The 21,296-nt window shown below is 56.8% G+C and overlaps 1 protein-coding gene across 4 annotated transcripts; it reads left to right on the top strand.

Moving 5' to 3' along the window:
• The first annotated feature begins 12,907 nt into the window (after window positions 1-12,907).
• ZNF687 (zinc finger protein 687) lies at window positions 12,908-21,276 on the top strand. Of its 4 annotated transcripts, XM_062192240.1 has the most exons (10): window positions 13,135-13,224; window positions 14,399-14,495; window positions 15,809-17,937; window positions 18,084-18,262; window positions 18,564-18,740; window positions 18,831-18,993; window positions 19,124-19,477; window positions 19,558-19,670; window positions 19,854-19,995; window positions 20,093-21,276. In XM_062192240.1, exons 1-10 carry the CDS (start codon window positions 13,180-13,182, stop codon window positions 20,588-20,590), a joined length of 3,897 nt encoding a protein of 1,298 aa, XP_062048224.1. In that variant the 5' UTR covers window positions 13,135-13,179; the 3' UTR covers window positions 20,591-21,276. The 4 variants fall into 4 exon arrangements, with proteins under 4 accessions (XP_062048225.1, XP_062048224.1, XP_062048226.1 ...); XM_062192241.1 differs by lacking the exons at window positions 13,135-13,224; window positions 14,399-14,495 and adding an exon at window positions 12,908-13,018; XM_062192242.1 differs by lacking the exon at window positions 14,399-14,495 and having other exon boundaries at window positions 13,145-13,224.
• Window positions 21,277-21,296: the final 20 nt, after the last annotated feature.

The raw sequence follows: 21,296 nt of genomic DNA on the forward strand, positions 1-21,296 counted from the left end.
ATACCGGGAGAAGTACCTGGCTCCTGGCTTCGGATCAGCGCAGCGCGCCAGCCGCGGTGGCCATTGGGGGGACCTTTCTCTCTGTCTCTCTCTCTCACTCTCCACTCTGCCGGTCCAAAAAAATAAATAAATAAAATTTATGTATTTATTATTTTAAAGGAAGGAAGAGAGAGACAGAAATCACCCATCAACTGGTTCACACAGCTGCTACAACAGCTGGGGCTGGGCCAGTCCCAAGCCGGGAGCCCTGAATTCAGTCTGGGTCTCCCACTTGAGTGACAGAGACCCACGTACTTGAGCCATCGCCTGCTGCCTCCCAGAAAGCTGGAATCTAGAGTACATGTGGGACTCAAAACCCAGGCACTGCAATGGGGGATGAAGGTTTCCCAAGCAGTGTCTTAACCACTGTGCTACACACACACACACACACACAGACACAGCTTTTTTTTTTTTAATTTTTTTAAATTTTTTTATTTTTTGACAGGCAGAGTGGATAGTGAGAGAGAGAGAGACAGAGAGAAAGGTCTTCCTTTTTGCCGTTGGTTCACCCTCCAATGGCTGCCGTGGTAGGCGCACTGCGGCCGGCGCACCGCGCTGATCCGATGGCAGGAGCCAGGTGCTTCTCCTGGTCTCCCATGGGGTGCAGGGCCCAAGCACTTGGGCCATCCTCCACTGCACTCCCTGGCCACAGCAGAGAGCTGGCCTGGAAGAGGGGCAACCGGGACAGAATCCGGTGCCCCGACCGGGACTAGAACCCGGTGTGCCGGCGCCGCAAGGCAGAGGATTAGCCTGTTAAGCCACAGCGCCGGCCCAGACACAGCTTTTTTAAAAATCATATTTTCCAGGGCTGGCACTGTGGCATAGTGGGTAAAGCCTCCGCCTGCAGTGCCAGCATCCCACATGAGTGCTGGTTCGAGTCCCAGCTGCTACACTTCCAATCCAGCTCTCTGCTATAGCCTGGGAAAGCAGTAGAAGATGGCCCAAGCTCTTGGGCCCATGCGCCCGCTTGGAGTACTAAGAGAAAGCTCCTGGCTCCTGGCTTTGGATTGGCACAGCTCCAGCCATTGCAGCCAATTGGGGAGTGAACCAGCGGATAGAAGACCTCTCTCTCTCTTTCTCTCCCTCTCTCCATCTCCTCTCTCTGTGTAACTCTGACTTTCAAATAAATAAATAAATCTTTCAAAAAATAAAAATCATATTTTCCTTTAGATTTTATTTTATACCCTAACATCCTATTTTCACCAGTACTTTTCTTCTAGTCTTCCTGAGAATGGAATGGAATTAAACTATGAATAAAATACAAGGCTACTTTGGGTAAGGATAGAGAAATCAGAGCAATCTGACAAACGAGTTGAGACTATCACGCTGAAACAAAAGCATGAGGGATTGTTGGGAGTACTGATGGAAGAGCTAGTACTTTCTACACCTTAGACCTATGAGAGAAAGGTAACTTCCTATCTGAGAGAACAACTTAAAAAATAAAGATTATTTATTTATTTGAAAGGCAGAGTTACAGAGAGAGAGAGAGAGAGAGAGGAGAGATTTCATCCTTTAGTTACTTCCCCAAATGGCTGCAATGACCAGGGCTGGGCTAGGCTGAAGCCAGGAGCCTGGAATTCCATCTGGGTCTCCCACGTGGGTGCAGAGGCCCAAGGATTTGAATTTTCCCAGGTACATTAGCAGAGAGCTGGATGGGAAGTGGAGCAGCCAGGACTTGAACCAGCTACCACATGGGTTGCTGGTATTGCAGGCAGCAGCTTTATCTGTAGCACCATAATGCTGGCCTTAAGAGGACAAATTTTATGCAATACAAATGATTGCAATTGGAAATACAGCAGAGTAGTCCAGAATAAACTTCTCTAATAGGTCCCATGACACTGCCTGAAAGTCGCTCTGGGATCCAGTCAAATGTTCTCAGAGATATACTGGGTACACTAATTTAAAAATTTTACTTATTTGAAAGGGAGAGAGACAGAAAGAGATCTCCCATTTGCTAATTCACCACCCAACTGCCTTCAACAGCTTGGACTAGGCCAAGCCAAAGCTAGGAGCCTGGAAGTTGTCCCCGGTCTCCCACTTGGGTGAGAAGAACCCAAGTGCTTGGGCCATCACACACGGCCTCCTAGGGTGTGCACTGGCAATAAGCTGGATCATAAGCAGAACTGGGACTTGAACCCAGAGACTCTGATATGGGATGTGCATCCCAAGTGGTGTCTTAACCATTGGACCAAACACCTGCCCCTAATCTGCATTTTTAATCATTATATTCTGAACTGAGGCAAGAGGGACTGGCCTTTTATACAACCATGTCACATTAGTCATTGGGTGCAGTTCGCCAGGACAAACGTGAGTGGGACCTCAGGAGAGGCACTCCCTTCAGCTGAGGCAATCCTGTGTTAGAGCAAGGGTCGTCTGCCTGGTTAGGCCCTGGCTCCTGGAGGGGGCGGGGCAGTGCAGCACTGGGTGCCCTGCCTGGTGCCAGGCACATCTGCATTTCTCATTCCCTTCTCGTGAAAACCTTAGGAGGTTCCTGTTGTTGTCTCCATGTGCCAGATGAAGAAACTTAGGAGAATTAAGAAACTATTGAGGTCATATGGCTAATAAGAGGGCTGACTTGCGCTTCACCTCCAAGTCTGATGATAAATCCATGCTCTCCCATGGTTGAGCCACGCCCTAGTAAAGTCCACAATCTAGGGAAAGACAGGTGCTATATAGAGTTTGGAATTAAGTGCCCCTTGAGTGGTATAAATAGTAGAAGTTCTAAGAGTTAAGGAAGAAAATGGTTACTCTAGATGAGTGTGGGTCATAAAGATTTTCTGGAGCTAAGAGATTTAGCCTGAGGTGTAAAGGTAGAGGAATAGGAGGCATCGTTCAACCACACACATTGTTGTATGCTGTGGTCTGTACTGCCCCAGTAAGCTTCTGGGTCTCCCACGTGGGTGCAGGAGCCCAAGGACTTGGGCCATCTTCTACTGCTTTCCCAGGCCATAGCAGAGAGCTGGATCAGAGGAGGAGCAGCCGGACTCAAACTTGTGCCCATATGGGATGCTGGCACTGCAGGCGGCAGCTTTACCTGCTACGCCACAGCACCGGCCCCAATAATAGCCATCTTAACTTGATCATTGTTGAAGGTGGCTGGTGATTACCTGTGGTTCATTTATACTTTTCTGTTTATTTTTAAATGTATTTGAAGTTTTTCAGAATATCAAAACATTTTTAAGATCTATTTATTTATTTGAAGGGAGAGAGAGAGAGAGAGAGATGTTCCATCTGCTGGTTCACTCTTCAGATGCCCGCAACAGCCAGGGCTGGACCAGGCTGAAGCCAGGAGTCATAAGTTCCATCTGGGTCTCCCACATGGGTTAGTAGGGACTCAAGTACTTGGGTCATCTTCTTCTGCCTTCCCTGGTACATCAGCAGGGAGATGGATGAGAAGTGGAGCAGGAGCCAGTGCTGTGGTGCAGCAGGTTAAATCCCTGGCCTACAGTGCTGCCAGCCCATATGGGTGCCGGTTCGAGTCCCGGGTGCTGCTTTTCCCATCCAGCTCTCTGCTGTGGCCTGGGACAGCAGTAGAAGATGGCTTAAGTGTTTGGTCCCCTGCACCCATGTGGGAGACCCAGAAGAAGCTCCTGGCTTTGGACCGGCGCAGCTCCGGCAGTTGAGGTCATTTGGGGAATGAACCAGCAGGTGGAGGAATTCTCTCCTGTCTCTACTTCTCTCTGTTGTAACTCTTTCAAATAAATAAAATCAATCTAAAAGAAGGAGGAGGAGGAGGAGAGTGGTTGGGGCTCAAACCGTAGCTCTGATATGGGATGCAAGTGTCGCAAGCAGCAGCTTAACCCTCTGTATCATGATGCCAGATCTTCAAAGTATTTTTTTTATATTTATTATCTGATTATTTGAAAGTCAGAGTTACACACACACACACACACAGAGAGAGAGAGAGAGAGAGAGAGAGAGAGAGAGAAATATTCCCATCTGCCGGTTCACTTCCCATATGGCCACAACAGCCAGGGCTGAACCAGACGAAAGCCAGGAGCCAGGAGCTTCCTCCAAGTCTCCAAATGGTTGCAGGAGCCCAAGCACTTAGGCCATCTTCTACTGCTTTCCCAGGCACATCAGCAGGGAGCTGGATCAGAAGCAGAGCAGCTGGGATGGGATCCGGCACCCATATGGGATGCAGATGGTGGCTTAACCTACTACACCAGTGCCAGCCCCTAGATCCTCAAAATATTTTCTAAAATTTGAAGAGGCTGACGCCGTGGCTCAATAGGCTAATCCTCCACCTGTGGCGCACCGGGTTCTAGTCCCGGTCGGGGCACTGGATTCTGTCCCGGTTGCTACTCTTCCAGTCCAGCTTTCTGTTGTGGCCCGGGAGTGCAGTGGAGGATGGCCCAAATGCTTGAGCTCTGCACCCCATGGGAGACCAGGAGAAGCACCTGGCTCCTGCCTTCAGATCAGCGCGATGTGCCGGCCGCAGTGCGCCGGCCGCAGCGGCCATTGGAGGGTGAACCAACGGCAAAGGAAGACCTTTCTCTCTGTCTCTCTCACTGTCCACTCTGCCTGTCAAAAAAATTTAAAAAATAAAATTTGAAAAGATATTTAAAATATTATATTGAGGTGCTCTGGGACTAACTGTGATTTCAGTGACCCTCCATTTGCTATATAGCTGGGAAAGAATGACTTAGAATTTAGAAAATTTGTATATGCCCAGCACATGGACCCATGATTTGTGGTCTTTGTCCCAGAAAATGAAAGGAGTAGGCATTTGGTGGTGCGGTTAAGATGCTCCTTGGGATGCCCACGTCCCTTACTCGGGTGCCTAGGTTTGAGTCCCCACTCTGCCTCAGTACCAGCTTCCCCCTGATGCACCTCCTGGGAGGCAGCAGGTGATGGCTCAAGTACTTGAATTCCTGCCACCCCTGTGGAAGACCCAATTTGAATTCTGCACTCCTGGCTTTGGCTTGGCCCAGCCCAGCCCTTGGCTGTTGAGGGTATTTAAGGAGTAACCTAGTGGATGAAGGACCTCTATCTGTCTGTCTGTCTGTCTCTGTTTCTATGCCTTTCAAATAAAAATAAGATCAATCAAAGAGTATAGTTTTGAAAAATGGATGAGTATGGTTGCTGAAGACCTGTGTCCACTGCACGGGAATGGACTGGGAGGTTTAGTTCTTTCCAGTGTGCAAAGCATTGTCACATCCACTATATTTTTTTAAATTATTTTATTTGGAAGGCAGAATGATGGTGGGGGAGGAGAGATGGGAAGTGAGAGATCATCCATCTGCTGATTCACTCCCAAATGGCCACAATGGCTGGAGCTGGGCCAAGGCGAAGCCAGGAGCCTGGAAATCCATCCAGGTCTCCCACATGGGAGGCAGGAGTCCAAGCCTTGAGTCCTCTTCAGCTGCCTTCCCAGGCGCATTAGCAGGAAGCTGGATCAGAAGTGGAGCAGCCGAGGCTTGCGTGGGCTGCTGTGGGATGACAGCATTGTAGGCAGTGGTTTAACCTGCTGGGCTACAATGCTGGGCCCCACACCCACCGTTTCAGCAGGTTCTGACAGGAGTTATTGCCTCGTGCAAATGCAAAAACTGCTCTGGAGAGGCCACTTCTTCAGCTCCCTGCGTGTCCGCTCACTCCTGCACGCACTCACTCAGCAAACGTTTCTCAGGCTTCTGCTCTGAGTCAGGCTCTGCGGGAGGTGCAGGTGGGACAGGGATGCACCAGACAGCTCCTGAGAACGCCTCAGGCTTGAGGAGGAAGGCAAAGGCCAGACAGGCACCGTTAGGCCAGGCCAGGGGCGGGGCAGAGCTGAGCGAGTGCCACAGCTCCACCTCCGCTGTCGGGGGAAGAGGGCTTTGCCAGGCAGATAAGGGATGGCAAGTGAACTGCAGGAAGAGAGCTGTGGTCCCAGGGCATCCAGCACCATGAGGGGTTTGGGACTCTGGCTCTGGGCAGGGTGTGGGAGGCGGCAAGGCAGGAGGCCGAAGAGAGAGGAGGCTCAGGAGCGCTGTGTCATGCAGGTGATCGGAGTGAATCAAGGGTTTTAAAAGCCAAAGTTGGGTTAGCTTTTTTTTTTTTTTTTTTTTAAGCGTTATTTATTTATTTATTGAAAGGCACAGTTACAGAGCAGCAGAGGCAGAGAGACCTTCCATTTTCTGGTTCACTCCCCCGAAATGGCTGCAACGGCCGCAGCTGCACTGATCCAAAGCCAGGAGCCAGGAGCTTCTTCCAGGTCTTCCACCCGGGTGCAGGGGCCCAAGGACTTGGGCCAGCTTCCACTGCTTTCCCGGGCCATAGCAGAGAGCTGGATCGGAAGTGGAGCAGCCAGGACTTGAACTGGCACCCAAATGGGATATGGGCACTACAGGCGGTGGCTTTACCTGCTATGCCACAGCTCCAGCCCCATACTGGTTTTATTCATAAGAGTAAAAAGCTGGATACATCTGAAGTGTTAATCAACAGAATGGAAATATTTTACTTATAAAATTAATTACTATAGGCCGGCGCCGTGGCTTAACAGGCTAATCTTCTGCCTTGTGGCGCCGGCACACCGGGTTCTAGACCCGGTTGGGGCGCCGGATTCTATCCCAGTGGCCCCTCTTCCAGGCCAGCTCTCTGCTATGGCCCGGAAAGGCAGTGGAGGATGGCCCAAGTGCTTGGGCCCTGCACCCCATGGGAGACCAGGAGAAGCACCTGGCTCCTGGCTTCGGATCAGCATGATGCGCTGGCCGCAGCGGCCATTGGAGGGTGAACCAATGGCAAAAAGGAAGACCTTTCTCTCTGTCTCTCTCTCTCACTATCCACTCTGCCTGTCAAAAAAAAAAAATTAATTACTATATAACAATTAAAAAAAAAAAAAAGCCAGGAGGGCTGGTGCAGTTGTGCAGTGGGTTAAGCTGCTGCCTGCAACACCAGCATGTATCCTGGATGCTCCACTTCCGATCCAGCTCCCTGCTAATGGCCTGGGAAAACAGCAGAAGATGACCCAGGTGTTTGGGCCCCTGCACCCATGTAGGAAACCCGGATGAAGCTCCTGGCTCTTGGCTGTGGCCTGGCTCAGCCACAACCATTTCAGGCATCTTGGGAGTAAATCAGCAAATGGAAGATCTGTCTCTCCCTCTGTCTCTGTAACTCTGCCTTTCAAATAAATAAATAAATAAAACTAAAAAAAAGATATGACTCGCGGCTGAGGCTGTGGTGCAGTGGGTTAACGCCCTGGCCTGAAATGCCGGCATCCCAAATGGGCGCTGGTTCAAGACCCGGCTGCTCCTCCACTTCCAATCCAGCTCTCTACTATGCCCTAGGAAAGCAGTGGAAGATGGCCCAAGTCCTTGGGCCCTTGCACCAGCATGGGAGATCTGAAAGAAGCTCCTGGCTCCTGGCTTTGCGGCACAGCTCTGGCTGTTGCGGCCAATTGGGGAGTGAACCAGCGGATGGAGGACCTCCCTCTCTTTCTCTGCCTCTCCTCTCTGTGAAAAAGCTATGACTACAGCACCATTTAAAAAAATATTTATTTATTAATTTGAAAGGCAGAGTTACACAGAGAGGGAGGTCTTCCATCCTGTGGTTCGCTCCTCAAATGGCCACAACAGCTGGTGCTGGGCTGATCCAAAGCCAGGAGCCAGGAGCTTCCTCCACATGGGTGCCAGGGGTGCAAGCACTTGGGACATCCTCTGCTGCTTTCACAGGCCATTAACAGGAATACTGGATCAGAAATGGAGCAGCCGGGACTCTAGGGACTCACATTGGTGTCCATATGGGATGCCGGTGCTGCAGACAGCGGCTTTACCCGCTAAGCAACGGTGCCAGCCCCCTACAACAGCATTAGATATCATAGACAAAATGTTCAGAGAAAGAAATTAGACACACAGCTTATATGGTATATGATTCTATTTATACCGGGTTCAAGAACAGGCAAAGTAAATCAGTGGTGATAGAAGCACGAGAGGGAAATTTGGGGAAATGCACACACTCGCAGTGTCCAGTTCTTTCCGGTTATAACATGCACCCCCTCTCCTTGTTGCAGCCCCCTCAAACAAGCTCATTCTCCCTGTGCTCCTCCCAGGACTTCGATATCCATGTAAACGAGCTTCCAGCTGGCCTCCTAGCCCCTGGCTCATGGCTGTAAGGCCACCACAAAACACACCAAACACCGGAGTAAGTAAGGGAGAGGGCTTATTAGGGGAAACTCGACAGACCAGAAGGGGCAAAGAAGGAAAAGAGGGAGATGGAGAGTGTTTAAGAGAGAAAGAGAGCTAGCGCTGTGGCGTAGTGGGTTAACGCCCTCGCCCTGGCCTGAAGCGCCGCATCCCATAGGGATGCCAGTTCGAGTCCTGGCTGCTCCACTTCTGATCCAGCTCTCTGCTATGGCCTGGGAAAGCAGTGGAAAATGGCCCAAGTCCTTGGGCCCCTGCACCCGCGTGGGAGACCCAGAAGAAGCTTCTGGCTCCTGACTTTGGATCAACACAGCCCCGGCTGTTGCGGCCAGTTGGGGAGTGAACCAGCAGATGGAAGACCTCTCTCTCTCTCTCTCTCTGTCTCTACCTATCTCTGTAATTCTGTCTTTCAAATAAATAAAATAAATCTTTAAAAAAAGAGAGAAAGAGAGAACGGAGGGGGTGGGGAGAGAGGGAGAGACAGAGACAGAGAGATCAGGAAACAGAAAAAAGGGCCACATGTTCAGGAACGGGTCCTTTAAAACTTTGTTGGGGAGTGGGGAGGGCAGGGAAGTAGCAGCAGTGAATCCCAATAGGATAGGGGTGCAGCTGACACCGGTGCTTGGGCCATGTGGCCACCTGGCTTCCAGCAATGGCGGTGGGGGCTAGCGCCTGGAATGGTGTCAGGGTATAGAAGGTGCCATAGATGAGACTGTGCCATTTTACATACGACTGCTGTCTCCGGAATCCTGTGTTTTCTCTCAAGCTCCAGGCCCACAGGCTCCTACTCTGCCTTCTCTCCAGTCCTGTCTGTGAGTCACCTCCTCCACTCGGGTACTAGACCCCTCCAGGCACTTTCTCCGCGCTTCAGGTCGCCCTCGCTGCAGGATCTTTCCTACCAGATCCCGACACAGTTTCCTCATCCAGAGATTGTCTGGTCTTGATAATTTTGTCACCTTCAGTCCCCACCATTTTCTCTCCCTTTCTCCTTTAAAGGAGCTGTCCACGGTTATTGTTTCCTTATCATCTTTCCTCCTCCATTCTTCTGAACCCACTGTATGCAGCATTTAAATGTCTGTACTGTGGTCTCCAGTGGTCTCCCTGAACTCCACTGGTCAATTCCCTGGATTGGTCTGGATATTTCGGTGGTAGCTGACAGTTTACCACACTCTCCTCAAAACAGTTTCTTTATTTGGCTTCAAGGTCACAGTTCTCCTGGTTCCCTCCTTCCTCTCTGCTTTTCATGCTCAGTCTCCTTTGCTTGTCCTTATCTCCCTGACCCTGGCCTTTATTTTGTTATTTTATTTTATTTTTTTTTTTGACAAGCAGAGTGGATAGTGAGAGAGAGAGACAGAGACAGAGAGAAAGGTCTTCCTTTGCCGTTGGTTCATTCCCCAATGGCCGCTGCAGCTGGCACATCGCACTGATCCGAAGCCAGGAGCCAGGTGCTTCTCCTGGTCTCCCACGGGGTGCAGGGCCCAAGCACTCGGGCCATCCTCCACTGCACTCCCGGGCCACAGCAGAGAGCTGGCCTGGAAGATAGGCAACCAGGAAAGAATCCGGTGCCCCGACCGGGACTAGAACCCGGGGTGCCAGCGCCGCAGGCGGAGGATTAGCCTATTGAGCTGCGGCGCCGGCTTATTATTTTAAAGTTCATTTATTTGAAAGGCAGAGTGACAGGGAGAAGATCTTCCATGTTTATTCATTCCCCAAACAGCCCCAGTGGCTGGGACTGGGCCAGGGTGAGGCTGCAGAAACTCTATCCAGGTCTCCCAAATGGGTGGCAGGGCCCCTAGAACTTGGGCCATCTTCCACTGCTTTCCCAGGTGCATTAGCTGGGAGCTGGATCAGAACTGCAACAGCCAGGACTTGAACCGGTGCCCATAGGGGATACCAGCGTTGCAGGCCAGGGCTTTAACCCTCTGCGCCACAGCACCAGCCCCCACTTATCCTTCTAATATGCCTCAATGTATTTCACTTATTTATTGTAGTCTTCTGCACAAGAATATTTTGTGATATTGTCTTCTGCATCATTCACCGTGTATATCTGGAGGCTAAGGCGGACTCACTCATAGATGGCGTTCAAAACTACCAGCTGGCTGGCGCCGTGGCTTAACAGGCTAATCCTCTGCCTTGCGGTGCCGGCACACCGGGTTCTAGTCCGGTCGGGGCACCGATCCTGTCCCGGTTGCCCCTCTTCCAGGCCAGCTCTCTGCTATGGCCCGGAAAGGCAGTGGAGGATGGCCCAAGTGCTTGGGCCCTGCACCCCATGGGAGACCAGGAGAAGCACCTGGCTCCTGGCTTTGGATCAGCGAGATGCGCCAGCCGCAGCGGCCATTGGAGGGTGAACCAACGGCAAAAGGAAGACCTTTCTCTCTGTCTCTCTCTCTCTCTTACTATCCACTCTGCCTGTCAAAAAAAAAAAAAAAAAAAAAAAGATTCAAAACTACCAGCTGAATTAAAATATTTCTTAAGTGAATCAAGAGCACATCTAATTGAAAAAGAAAGAAAGAAAAAGCTTGTATCGAGAACTGTCACGGCAAGGCAACCTGTAAAATAGTGTTCAGCCTTTGGGACCTTTAGAATTTTAACTGCACTGCTCTTGGCTTTTGAAAGTCACCCAGTCGAAGCTGTTTGTGCCCCAGTTGCCTTCTTCTTTTTTAAAGATTTATTTTATTTATTTGAAATACAGAGTTATATATAGAAAGAGGTAGAGACAGAGAGAGAGGTCTTCCATCCTCTGGTTCACTTTCCAGGTGGCCGCAACAGGCAGAGCTGCACTGATCCAAAGCCAGGAACCAGGAGCTTCTTCCGGGTCTCCCACATGGGTGCAAGGACCCAAACACTTGGGCCATCTTCTACTGCTTTTCCAGGCCACAGCAGAGAGCTGGATCAGGAAGAGGAGCAGCTGGGACTGGAACCAGCGTCCATATGGAATGCCGGCACTGCAGGACAGGGCTTTAACGCGCTGCACCACAGCGCCGGTCCCCCCAGTTGCCTTCTTAGTGAAATTCGGACACTGGGGACATGAAGTTCTAATCCTAGGACCCATATGAGTAGTGTGACCCCAGATTCCCGAGGGGAATCCTCCCAGGAGCTGGAGCACTGGAAGGCAGCCCCAGAACGCTGGCAGCGGCTGGAGTGCGAGCACCCAGGGCCATTTGACAATCACTTTCTTTTTCGAAGACTTTATATTTATTTATTTGAGAGGTAGAGGGAGAGAGATTTTCATCCGCTGGTTGCCTCCCAAGATGGCCTTAACAGTCGGAGCTGAGCTGAGCTGATCCGGAGCCAGGAGCTTCTTCCAGGTCTCCCACGCGGGTGCAGGGGCCCAGAGACTTGAGCCATCTTCTACTGCTTTCCCAGGCCATAGCAGCGGGGCCCATATGGGATGCTGGCGCTGCAGGTGGCAGCTTTACCCATTGTGCCACAGCGCTGACCCCGCCAATCACTCTGCAAAGCACTTAAACCTAGTGAACTCTTCATCCTCAATTAGTAATCTTGGCCGTGGATACTATAATTCCCATTTTACCCATGGGAAAAAAAATTCGGGGAGGTTGAGTGATTTGCCCAATGCCACCATACGGTAAGTGATGGCCCCAACGCTCCCCTTCAGAGGTTCTGAGTCACACGCCGAGGCAGTCAGGCGCGCCCGACAGTCCTGGGACCCCCGGGCCGGGTAGCAAGAACCACCCGAGAAAACCACGCGACTACGCGCGAGGCAGGAACGCCAGGCTTGCAACACTGGGCTGGGGAGTGCCGCAGAGGCCCCCCGGGCTCATTTTCCCAGCAACTCCGCCGGGTCCCCCGCCTCCAGTGGGCGGGGCCAAAAAGCGCGGGAAAACTCGCCCCCCCGCGCCCACCCCCACCCCGTGCCGGGAGCGGGGACCAGGGAAGGGCTCTTAAGTGGGAAACGGAGGTGGGGTCTCTCCCTCTCGTGCTGCTTGAAGGTCCCTTTGGAAGCGGCCCAGGCCACGCCAGCACTCCTAGCGTCACCTCAGCCCCACTTCCGGTCCCCGTTCCTTCCAGACTCCAAGTCGCAAGCCCGACCGGGCCCTCTCTCTGAGGGGGCAGCACCGGGGGACACCCTCGCCCGGCAGCTGGCCCGCGCGCCGACCCCCGCCACCCGGGCTACGGGGCGATTCCGACGGCGGCAAGACCGCGATGACGTCATGTTGAAGGTGGCGTCCCATTCTGGACTTCTGGACCCCCGACGTTGGGTTCAGCTTGAGAAAACACTGCAAAAAGACCCCCGCTCCGGGCCTGCCTCCGGGTCTTTAAGCGTCTCCTCCAAGTGCCCACCATACAGGCGCTGAGAGTTCTTTAAATCTGCCTAAGTGAGGAGACGCTGCAAGCTTCCAGCGGCCAATAGGGAGTGAGGGGGCGGGGCGCAGCCAGGATAGCCCCGCCTCCCTGAGGAAGGCACGGAGTCAGGCTGGCTTCTTTCTAAGAGACAGTAGCGCAGGCCAATTGTGTTTGAGATGCGCAGAAAGGGCAGGTGGACCTCGGCTCAGCCAATGGGGAAAACTATCTTCAGAGGGCCCAGGCTTCTTGGCCAATGAGGAGAAGAGGACTGTGCGGGGAGCGTTCCGAGCGGCAGTACTTAAGGCCAACCCAGTGCGGGGCTGGGAGGGGCGCAGCACTGAACGACGGGGGTGCCGGCCAATGGCGAGTGTGAAAGCGGGCAGCTCAGACCCGGAGCGCGGAGGGAGCGGAGGGAGGGGGGAGGCCGAACCGGAGAGAAGCAGGAAGTAGCGGCGGCCGCGGGGAGGGCGGCGGCGGCGGCTGCAGCGGCGGCTGCAGCGGTGGCGGCTGGAGCAGGATAGACTGCTGGGTCTTGGCCCGCGCTAGGAACGAAGCAAGTAAGCGTGCCTGGGGTAAATACCCGCCCTAGGCTCCGCCCCCTGGGGGGGCGGGTAAATACCCCCGCCCCTCCCCCACTTGGTCAACTACCCCCTTCTCCGCGCCGCCCCCTGGGGCGGCTTCTAGGAAGGCCCGGACACCGCCTCCATCCTTTGGGCGGATGGGCGAAACTCCCAGCCTGTTGAAAGCACAGTCCCCTAGTCGGGTAAACGTGGAAGGAGGGTCGGGGACCCCAAGTCCTGTTGCCCCAGCCCGAGAGGCGCCCGAAGTGCGGCCCGGGACTGGAAGCTTGCGGGATGTCGCGACCCAAAATGGTGTCCGCGCCCGGGGGTGGGGGCGGGAGGAACTGGGCCAGGCCGGCGCGGAGCCGGCACCCTGGCTGGGTGCAGGTCAGCGCCCGGGCCCGGGCAGGACTCAGGCTCGCGCCCCGGGGCCCTCTGCGCGCCTTCCGATCACTCCCCGGTCTGAGGGAGCCTCTGGAAGTCCGCGCTGCGGAGGGGAACGAGGTCCGAGCTGGGACCGGGCCGGAGAGCCGAGGGGCACGCAGAGGCCGCCCCCTCCCCACTCTGCTGTCTTCCTGCAGCCCCGGCTGTCGCGTAGTCCTGGGCCCCGGGGTGCTGCGCGGCGGCTCCCCAGGGGCCCGGCCCGGCCGAGGCCCGGCCTTGCCTTCGCTCGCCGGTGGTAGCGAAAGAAGCTCCGCGCGCCTCAGTTTCCCGTCTGGCTTCTCTTGTGCACACCCCACCTCCTCCCCGCAACCTCGGACTTGCTCCCAGCGCCAGCGCTCGGCAGATGGCAGGGACTTAATTCCGCCTGCTGCCCAGCTTGGCCGCAACCTAATCGCCCCCGGCCGGGCGCCGGCCCCTCGTTCTGCTGTGGGCGCAGCAGGCCCTGGGCCCCCAGCGGACCCAGACCTCCTCGCCCTCTTCCTGTTGAGTGCCTTCCGTTGGCTTTTGGGGAAGAACAGGGAAAAGGAGGCGGGGGAACGGGGGCCCTAACACAGGGCAGAGCAGCCGCAGCGCGGCCTGGGCCGTGGGGTGGGGGGGGCGCTCCGGGCCTTGAGCTCTGCCGCCTGGCCGACTGTCTGCTCGGGCTGGTGGCTATCAGATGACCTTTAAGTCACTTGAAAGCTGAAAGGGGGAGGCGAGTTCGCAGGTGTTTTCTCCTGGTCCCCACGGGCCTGAGCTCCCCCAGCCCACCTCTCTGAGGGCGGGAAGGGGAAGGGGAAGGGCACCCGGGCCTCTCCCATGGGGAGGGAGCCAGGCTGAGCAGGGCCCAGCGATTTGTTAGGTCAGAGGCAAGGGCTGAGGGCTTTGTTTAAACCCAGAGGCTGCAAAATTCAGTAGAGGGGGCCTGGTCCCGACTCCTCTTTCTTCCTCTAGTTGGTACCCTTACCCCCCCACCCCCACCTTGGTCCCAGCAATGCCAGCTGCCACCTGCTGGGACTATCTCCAGTTACAGTCTGCAGGCTGGAAAGAGGTGAGAGAATTGGCCCTGGGAAGTGGCTTGCCTCCTGGGCAGGGAATGTTGGAGAATGTGGCTTGCTTTAGTTGCTTCCTCCCAGACCCAGAAGCACCATGGCCTCCTCTTTGGTTTAGTGCCACATGGAGCTGCAGGATTTTTTTTTTTTTTTTTTTTTTTTTTTGTCTTTTTGCAGGAGGCCAGGTTGGGGCTGGGTAAGAAGTCCTGTAGTACTGTTACCAAAGGAAGACGGGAAGGCTGTGGTGTCTGAATCAGGGTAGGCCAGGGTAGGAGCTCAGAGCACAGAGGATAGGGCCCAGGGCGCGGCTTTTCCCCGTGTGGCAGCTGTGCTGGGTAAGCTTTTCCCCTGGAGTTTTAGACCTGGGAGAGCTCGCGGGGGAGGGAGGGAGGGAGGGAGGGAGGGAGGAGCACTCTGGGGAAGGTAGGTGAGCGAGCAGCAGGTGTTTGTGACAGGAGAAGCCTAGGCTGGGGCCCTTGTGACCAGGGTGCCGTCACCGGCTCCCCCCACCCCCCCTTTGTTCCTGTGTCTTACTCTTCCCATCTTCGTCTTTGGAGTGATTTCCCGGAGTTGATTTCTCCCTTCTGGCCAAGTGGGTCCCTAAGTAGCAGTGACGACACCAAGTGTTCCCAGCTTGATCTTTTGTGACTCTTGACTCTGGCCCAGCTCTGGATTCCCAGTGCGCGCTCCTTCCCAGCTTCTCCATGACCCGACGTGGTGTTTGGCCCAGCCGTAATAATACATCGCGTCCTGGGTCTGAACGTTTGCAATTTCATTCTGTGCTGAGAATAATCTGTGACGTGTGGATTTCCTGTCCCTTCTTTCAAACAGCAAAAGGAAGGCCGTGAAGTGGCTCTCTTGCCTGGCAGGCTGTGACCAAGCCAGGTTCCTTTTGGCTTAAGTCTCTGCCCCTGTGCATGCGTGGCCTTTCAGGTCTCTGGTAGACCTAGAAGATCCATGAAGAATATGAACTATTCCCACGTTGACATGGAGGACTGCTGAGACCCAGCGTTGTCCTTAATAGTAATGTCAGTTCGTTGATTCCGAGCTGGCCACAGGACGGGGTGAGCAGGTGTCCTCCCCCACCTGGACTCCACGTCTCTGTCTCCGTGGTCTCTGCCTGTGGGTTGGGGCGCATGCCCTGGGTTTGCGCACTAACCCTCTCTTGATTTGGGGCAGGGGATTGGCAAAACAAGCAGCTCTCCAGGATTCAGCTGTAGCCAATGGCAGTGCATGTGGGGAGAACCTGAGGGAGGAGCCCCGGGGCCTCTGCGCCAGACTGATCAGTTTTCCCTTTCCCTGTTTGCATCAGGTTTGGGACCGGCCGCTATGGGGGACATGAAGACCCCTGATTTCGATGACCTCCTTGCTGCCTTTGACATCCCTGACATCGATGCAAATGAAGCCATCCACTCAGGGCCGGAAGAAAGTGACGGGCCGGGAGGCCCAGGGAAGCCAGAACCCAGTGAGGGAGGTGCATCTGGAGACAAAGCAGCAGCAGCCGCTGGGGACGACCCTGAAGTTGCAGCCCAGGCCTCTGACCACGGCCTGCCGCCGCCAGACATTTCCACCGTCAGCGTCATTGTCAAGAACACTGTGTGTCCCGAACAGTCTGAGAACCTGGCCGGAGCTTCTGGAGCGGAAGGGGCCCGGCCTGGGGCCGTAAGCAAGGAAGGGCCTGTGGGACCTCGGCTGATGCAAAATGGTTTTGGGGGCCCAGAGCCATCCCTCCCGGGAACCCCCCGCTCCCCAGCTCCCCCCAGTGTGGGGGCCTGGAAAGAAAAAGCCATGGAAGGCAAAGCGCCCTTGGACCTCTTTGCTCATTTCGAGCCTGAGCCAGAGAAGCACCCAGATCCCCTGCCTCCCTCCGCACCCTCCCCACCTCGGGAGGGGGCCATGACCCCACCTCCTTTCTCCTCTCCCTTTGAGCTGGCCCCTGAGAACGGCCCCGCCCTGCTGCCGCCTGGCTCTTCCCCGCTGCTGGGGGCCTTGAAGCCAGGCAGCTGCAGCCCCCGCCACCCCCAGGGCCTCCCGCAGCGAGGTGCTGGCGCCGAGGCCACAGGCATCCCTGCCAGTGCCTCACCTCCCCGGGTGGCTGGGGTGCCGTTCTTCAAGCAGTCTCCAGGGCACCAGAGCCCTCTTGCCTCCCCTAAAGTACCCGGCTGTAAGCCCCTGAAGGAGGAAGAAGATGCGGGACAAGCCGACAGGTCTGCCCCGGGCAGTCCCCAGAGCCCCTCCAGTGGCGCCGAGGCTGCGGACGAGGACAGCAATGACTCCCCTGGCTCCTCCAGCTCCTCCAGGCCTCTCAAGGTGCGGATCAAGACCATTAAAACGTCCTGCGGAAACATCACAAGGACTGTCACCCGGGTCCCCTCGGACCCTGATCCTCCTGGCCCCAACTTGGCTGAAGGGGCCTTCCTGGCTGAAGCCAGCCTCCTGAAGCTGTCCCCTGCGGCCCCCACCCCTGAGGGTCCAAAGGTGGTGAGCGTACAGCTGGGTGATGGCACCAGGCTGAAGGGCACCGTGCTGCCTGTGGCTACCATCCAGAACGCCAGCACCGCTATGCTCATGGCCGCCAGCGTGGCCCGCAAAGCCGTGGTTCTGCCCGGGGGGACTGCCGCCAGCCCCAAGACGCTGGCTAAGAATGTGCTCGGCCTGGTGCCCCAGGCGCTGCCCAAGGCTGAAGGTCGGGCAGGGCTGGGGACCGGGGGACAGAAGGTGAATGGGGCCTCGGTGGTGATGGTGCAGCCCACAAAGCCGGCCCCTGGGCCAGCTGCGGGGGGCGGCACAGTGATCTCACGGACCCAGTCCAGCCTGGTGGAGGCCTTCAACAAGATCCTCAACAGCAAGAACCTGCTTCCTGCCTACAGGCCAAACCTGAGCCCACCTGCTGAGGCCGGGCTGGCCCTGCCTCCAACGGGCTACCGCTGCCTGGAGTGCGGGGATGCCTTCTCGCTGGAGAAGAGTCTGGCCCGGCACTACGACCGCCGGAGCATGCGCATTGAGGTCACCTGCAACCACTGTGCCCGCCGCCTGGTCTTCTTCAACAAGTGCAGCCTGCTCCTCCATGCTCGCGAGCACAAGGACAAGGGGCTCGTCATGCAGTGCTCACATTTGGTCATGAGGCCCGTGGCCCTCGACCAGATGGTGGGGCAGCCGGACATCACACCCCTGCTCCCTGTGGCTGTCCCACCTGCCCCTGGACCGCTGCTCTTGCCTGCCTTGGGCAAGGGCGAGGGGGCCATCGCCTCTGCTGCCATGAGCACAGCTGCTGCTGAGGCCCCTGTGCTGCCCCTCTCGACAGAGCCGCCTGCCGCCCCTGCCACCTCTGCTTACACGTGCTTCCGCTGCCTGGAGTGCAAGGAGCAGTGCCGGGACAAGGCTGGCATGGCAGCCCACTTCCAGCAGCTCGGGCCCCCTGCCCCGGGGGCCACCAGCAATGTGAGTTGCTTTTCACCGCTCATTTGGGGAGGGGACAGCCAGATGCTGTGGGGATAAGGCCTAGGAAGCCGCCGGGGGCTTCGTTAGGAAAGTAAGGGGGGGCCAGGCCACCCTTCACCTGCTTACCTTTTTAACCCCCTCGACAGGTTTGCCCAACCTGCCCCATGACGCTCCCCAATCGCTGCAGCTTCAGCGCCCACCAGCGCATGCATAAGAACCGACCCCCCCACGTCTGTCCTGAGTGTGGGGGCAACTTCCTGCAAGCCAATTTTCAGGCCCATCTCCGCGAGGCCTGTCTGCATTTCTCTCGCCGTGTAGGATACAGGTGCCTCCCGCTCCTCCCCTGCAGCCCTCGAGGGTCTCCTGTCTGCCGGCAGCAGCCCGTTAGATGGGCCCTCAAGGAGCACCCCCATTCTCCTCTTTCCGCCTTCCAGTTGTCCCCCTCTGGAGCCCTGGCTCTGCCTCCCTGGTGGGCCTGGGCCTCTGGGCCCTTCCGTCGTCCGTGTTGCTCACACCGCATCGCCAGTTTCCTCCTCAGCCTGCCCCGTCCCTGAGGATCAGCATGGCTGGGCTCAGGGCGGCGCCCTCCACCCTCTCACCCCAGGGCCTCCTGCTTCCTCTCCCAGGTGCCCCAGCTGCGCGGTGGTGTTTGGGGGTGTGAACTCCATCAAGTCCCACATCCAGGCGTCGCACTGCGAGGTTTTCCACAAGTGCCCCATCTGCCCCATGGCCTTCAAGTCTGCACCCAGTGCCCATGCACACCTCTACTCCCAGCACCCCAGCTTCCTCTCCCAGCAGGCCAAGTGAGAGCCGGGGGGCGGGGGGAGCTGGGGGAGGCGGGGTGGGCTCCAGCCAGCCCTGCCTGATGTCTGCACTGTCCTTGCCCACCACAGGCAGATCTACAAGTGCGCCATGTGCGACACGGTCTTCACGCACAAGCCCCTCCTCTCCTCACACTTCGACCAGCACCTGCTGCCCCAGCGCGTTAGCGTCTTTAAGTGTCCGTCTTGTCCTCTGCTCTTTGCTCAAAAAAGGACCATGCTGGAACATCTCAAGGTACGAGGGTGGGGCGGGGGGCCTGGACATGCCGACTTGGACTAGGGCCGCACAGCCCTCGGTGGGGGAGGGGGCCAGCAAAGGCAGGCCCGCCCCCACAGCAGCCCTCCCCCTTGTCTGCCTCCTACAGAACACTCATCAGTCTGGGCGCATGGGGGAGGAGACTGCAGGGAAAGGGACTGGGGGTGCCCCTCTGACCCCCAAGACTGAGCCTGAGGAGCTGGCCGTGTCTCAGGGAGGGGCGGCTGCTGCCACTGCCACTGCCGCTGCTGCTACCGAGGAGTCGTCGTCATCTTCCGAAGAGGAGGAACCGCCTAGCTCCCCCGAGCCCCCCCGCTCGACCAAGCGGCCCCGGCGGGAGCTAGGGGGCAAAGGCATCAAGGGGGGGGGCGGGGGGCCCGGAGGCTGGACCTGCGGCCTGTGTCACTCCTGGTTCCCTGAGCGGGACGAGTACGTGGCGCACATGAAGAAGGAGCATGGCAAGGTGAGTGGGCGGGTGGCGAGGTGGGCCGGAGGGCAGCTTTGGGACGGGCCAGGCACTGAGGGGCCCCCCTGCTCTCCTAGTCGGTGAAGAAGTTTCCCTGCCGCCTGTGTGAGCGCTCCTTCTGCTCTGCCCCCAGCCTGAGGCGTCATGTCAGGGTCAACCACGAGGGCATCAAGAGAGTTTATCCTTGCAGGTACCCCCTGCCCAGCCCCAGCCCTGCCCCTCACCCCTGAAGTACCCCCTCAGTCGCCTCTGGTTGAAGCAGACTTCAATTTGAGACCTCCCTCTGCTCCGGTGGCTCCTTTCTCAGGAGCTGTGGGCCTTGACTGCGTGCGGGCTGTGCCCACCGCCACCCCGCTCGCTCTTGGCCTTCCAGGTATTGCACAGAGGGAAAGCGCACCTTCAGCAGCCGCCTGATCCTGGAGAAGCACGTCCAGGTCCGGCATGGCCTGCAGCTCGGGGCCCAGTCCCCTGGCCGAGGGAATGCCTTGGCCCGGGGCCCTGGTGCCAGAGCCCAGGTAGGCAGAGGCTTGGCCTGCTCTTAGGGACTCGGAGGTGGGAGACCACAGGGACAGTGCTGGTGATGGTGAGGCCGTCTCTCCCGCTCTTCCCCAGGGGCCAGGACGGAAACGCCGCCCATCTTCAGACTCGTGCAGTGAGGAGCCTGACAGCACAACACCTCCGGCCAAGTCCCCCAGGGGTGGCCCTGGGTCTGGAGGCCATGGCCCCCTGCGCTACCGGAGCAGTGGCTCAACGGAACAGAGCCTCCTGGTGGGGTTGAGGGTGGACGGCGGTGCCCAGCAGTGCCTCGACTGCGGCTTGTGCTTCGCCTCCCCCGGCTCCCTGAGCCGGCACCGGTTCATCAGCCACAAGAAGAGACGGGGTGTGGGTAGAGCCAGTGCCCTGGGGCTGGGGGATGGGGAGGAAGAGGTCCCCCCTCCGGCGAGGTCTGACCCAGAGGGTGGAGACTCACCCCTGGCTGCCTCTGGAGGCCCGCTGACCTGCAAGGTCTGCGGCAAGAGCTGCGACAGCCCGCTCAACCTCAAGACCCATTTCCGCACACATGGCATGGCCTTCATCAGGGCACGGCAGGGGGGCACTGGGGACAACTAAGCCCCAGGCCTGGGACTGGTCAGCCCCTCTGTCTTTCCCAGGAGCCTGGGTTTCACTGCTGCTGCCTCTTGGTCCCTGGACTGGGATGTTTCATTAACATTCACATTTTGTTCATTTCCTCTCCCCTGGAGAAAGCTTTTGAGGATTATAGTTGTTTGCAAAGACCCCTCTCCCCCACGCCCCTTGGGGTTCGGCCCACGGGTCCTAGTAGAGCGGCCCTCCATTCCTCCCTTCTGAACCCGACACTAATTCTGCTCCTGCCGCAGACGCCCAGTGTGGAACCGGAGCTGGGAGGCTGGGTGTGCGGTGCATTTGCCGAGAGGCACAGGGGAGGACTGAGGGGAGGGGCTGTCCCGGACACCGCTCCGGGACTCCAGGCATGGACTGTAGCCTTCCTTCTCTGGGCCCGGCCCGGCCCGGCCCTAGCACCCTCCCCCACTCCCTGACACTCAAGCCCCCCACTCCTGCAGTGCCTTTCACTTGTCTTTTTTTTTCCCCCCAGAAATTCCAGGGAGGGGGGTTGGTGGGGATGAGTCCTGTCGGGGGGGCCCAGGGAGAGGAGGGGACAGGCTCTCAGGAATCCTTTATTCTTGTAGTAATAATAATACTAACAGTGGGAGAAACAGGAGGGAGAGAACCAGACCATTAAAACTGCTCGTGGTTTAATCCCCATTCAGGCTCCTCTTTTTGTGACTTGGACAATGTG

This window comes from Lepus europaeus, chromosome 5, assembly GCF_033115175.1.
Source record: "Lepus europaeus isolate LE1 chromosome 5, mLepTim1.pri, whole genome shotgun sequence".
NCBI classification, from domain to species: Eukaryota; Metazoa; Chordata; class Mammalia; order Lagomorpha; family Leporidae; genus Lepus; species Lepus europaeus.

Coding starts and splice junctions, on each gene's coding strand:
- ZNF687 (XM_062192240.1), top strand. CDS start 13,180: ATGGGCGAAACTCCCAGCCTGTTGAAAGCACAGTCCCCTAGTCGG. Junction 14,496..15,808: donor AGTCTGCAGGCTGGAAAGAG/GTGAGAGAATTG, acceptor TGTTTGCATCAG/GTTTGGGACCGGCCGCTATG. Junction 19,996..20,092: donor GCCCTGGTGCCAGAGCCCAG/GTAGGCAGAGGC, acceptor GCTCTTCCCCAG/GGGCCAGGACGGAAACGCCG.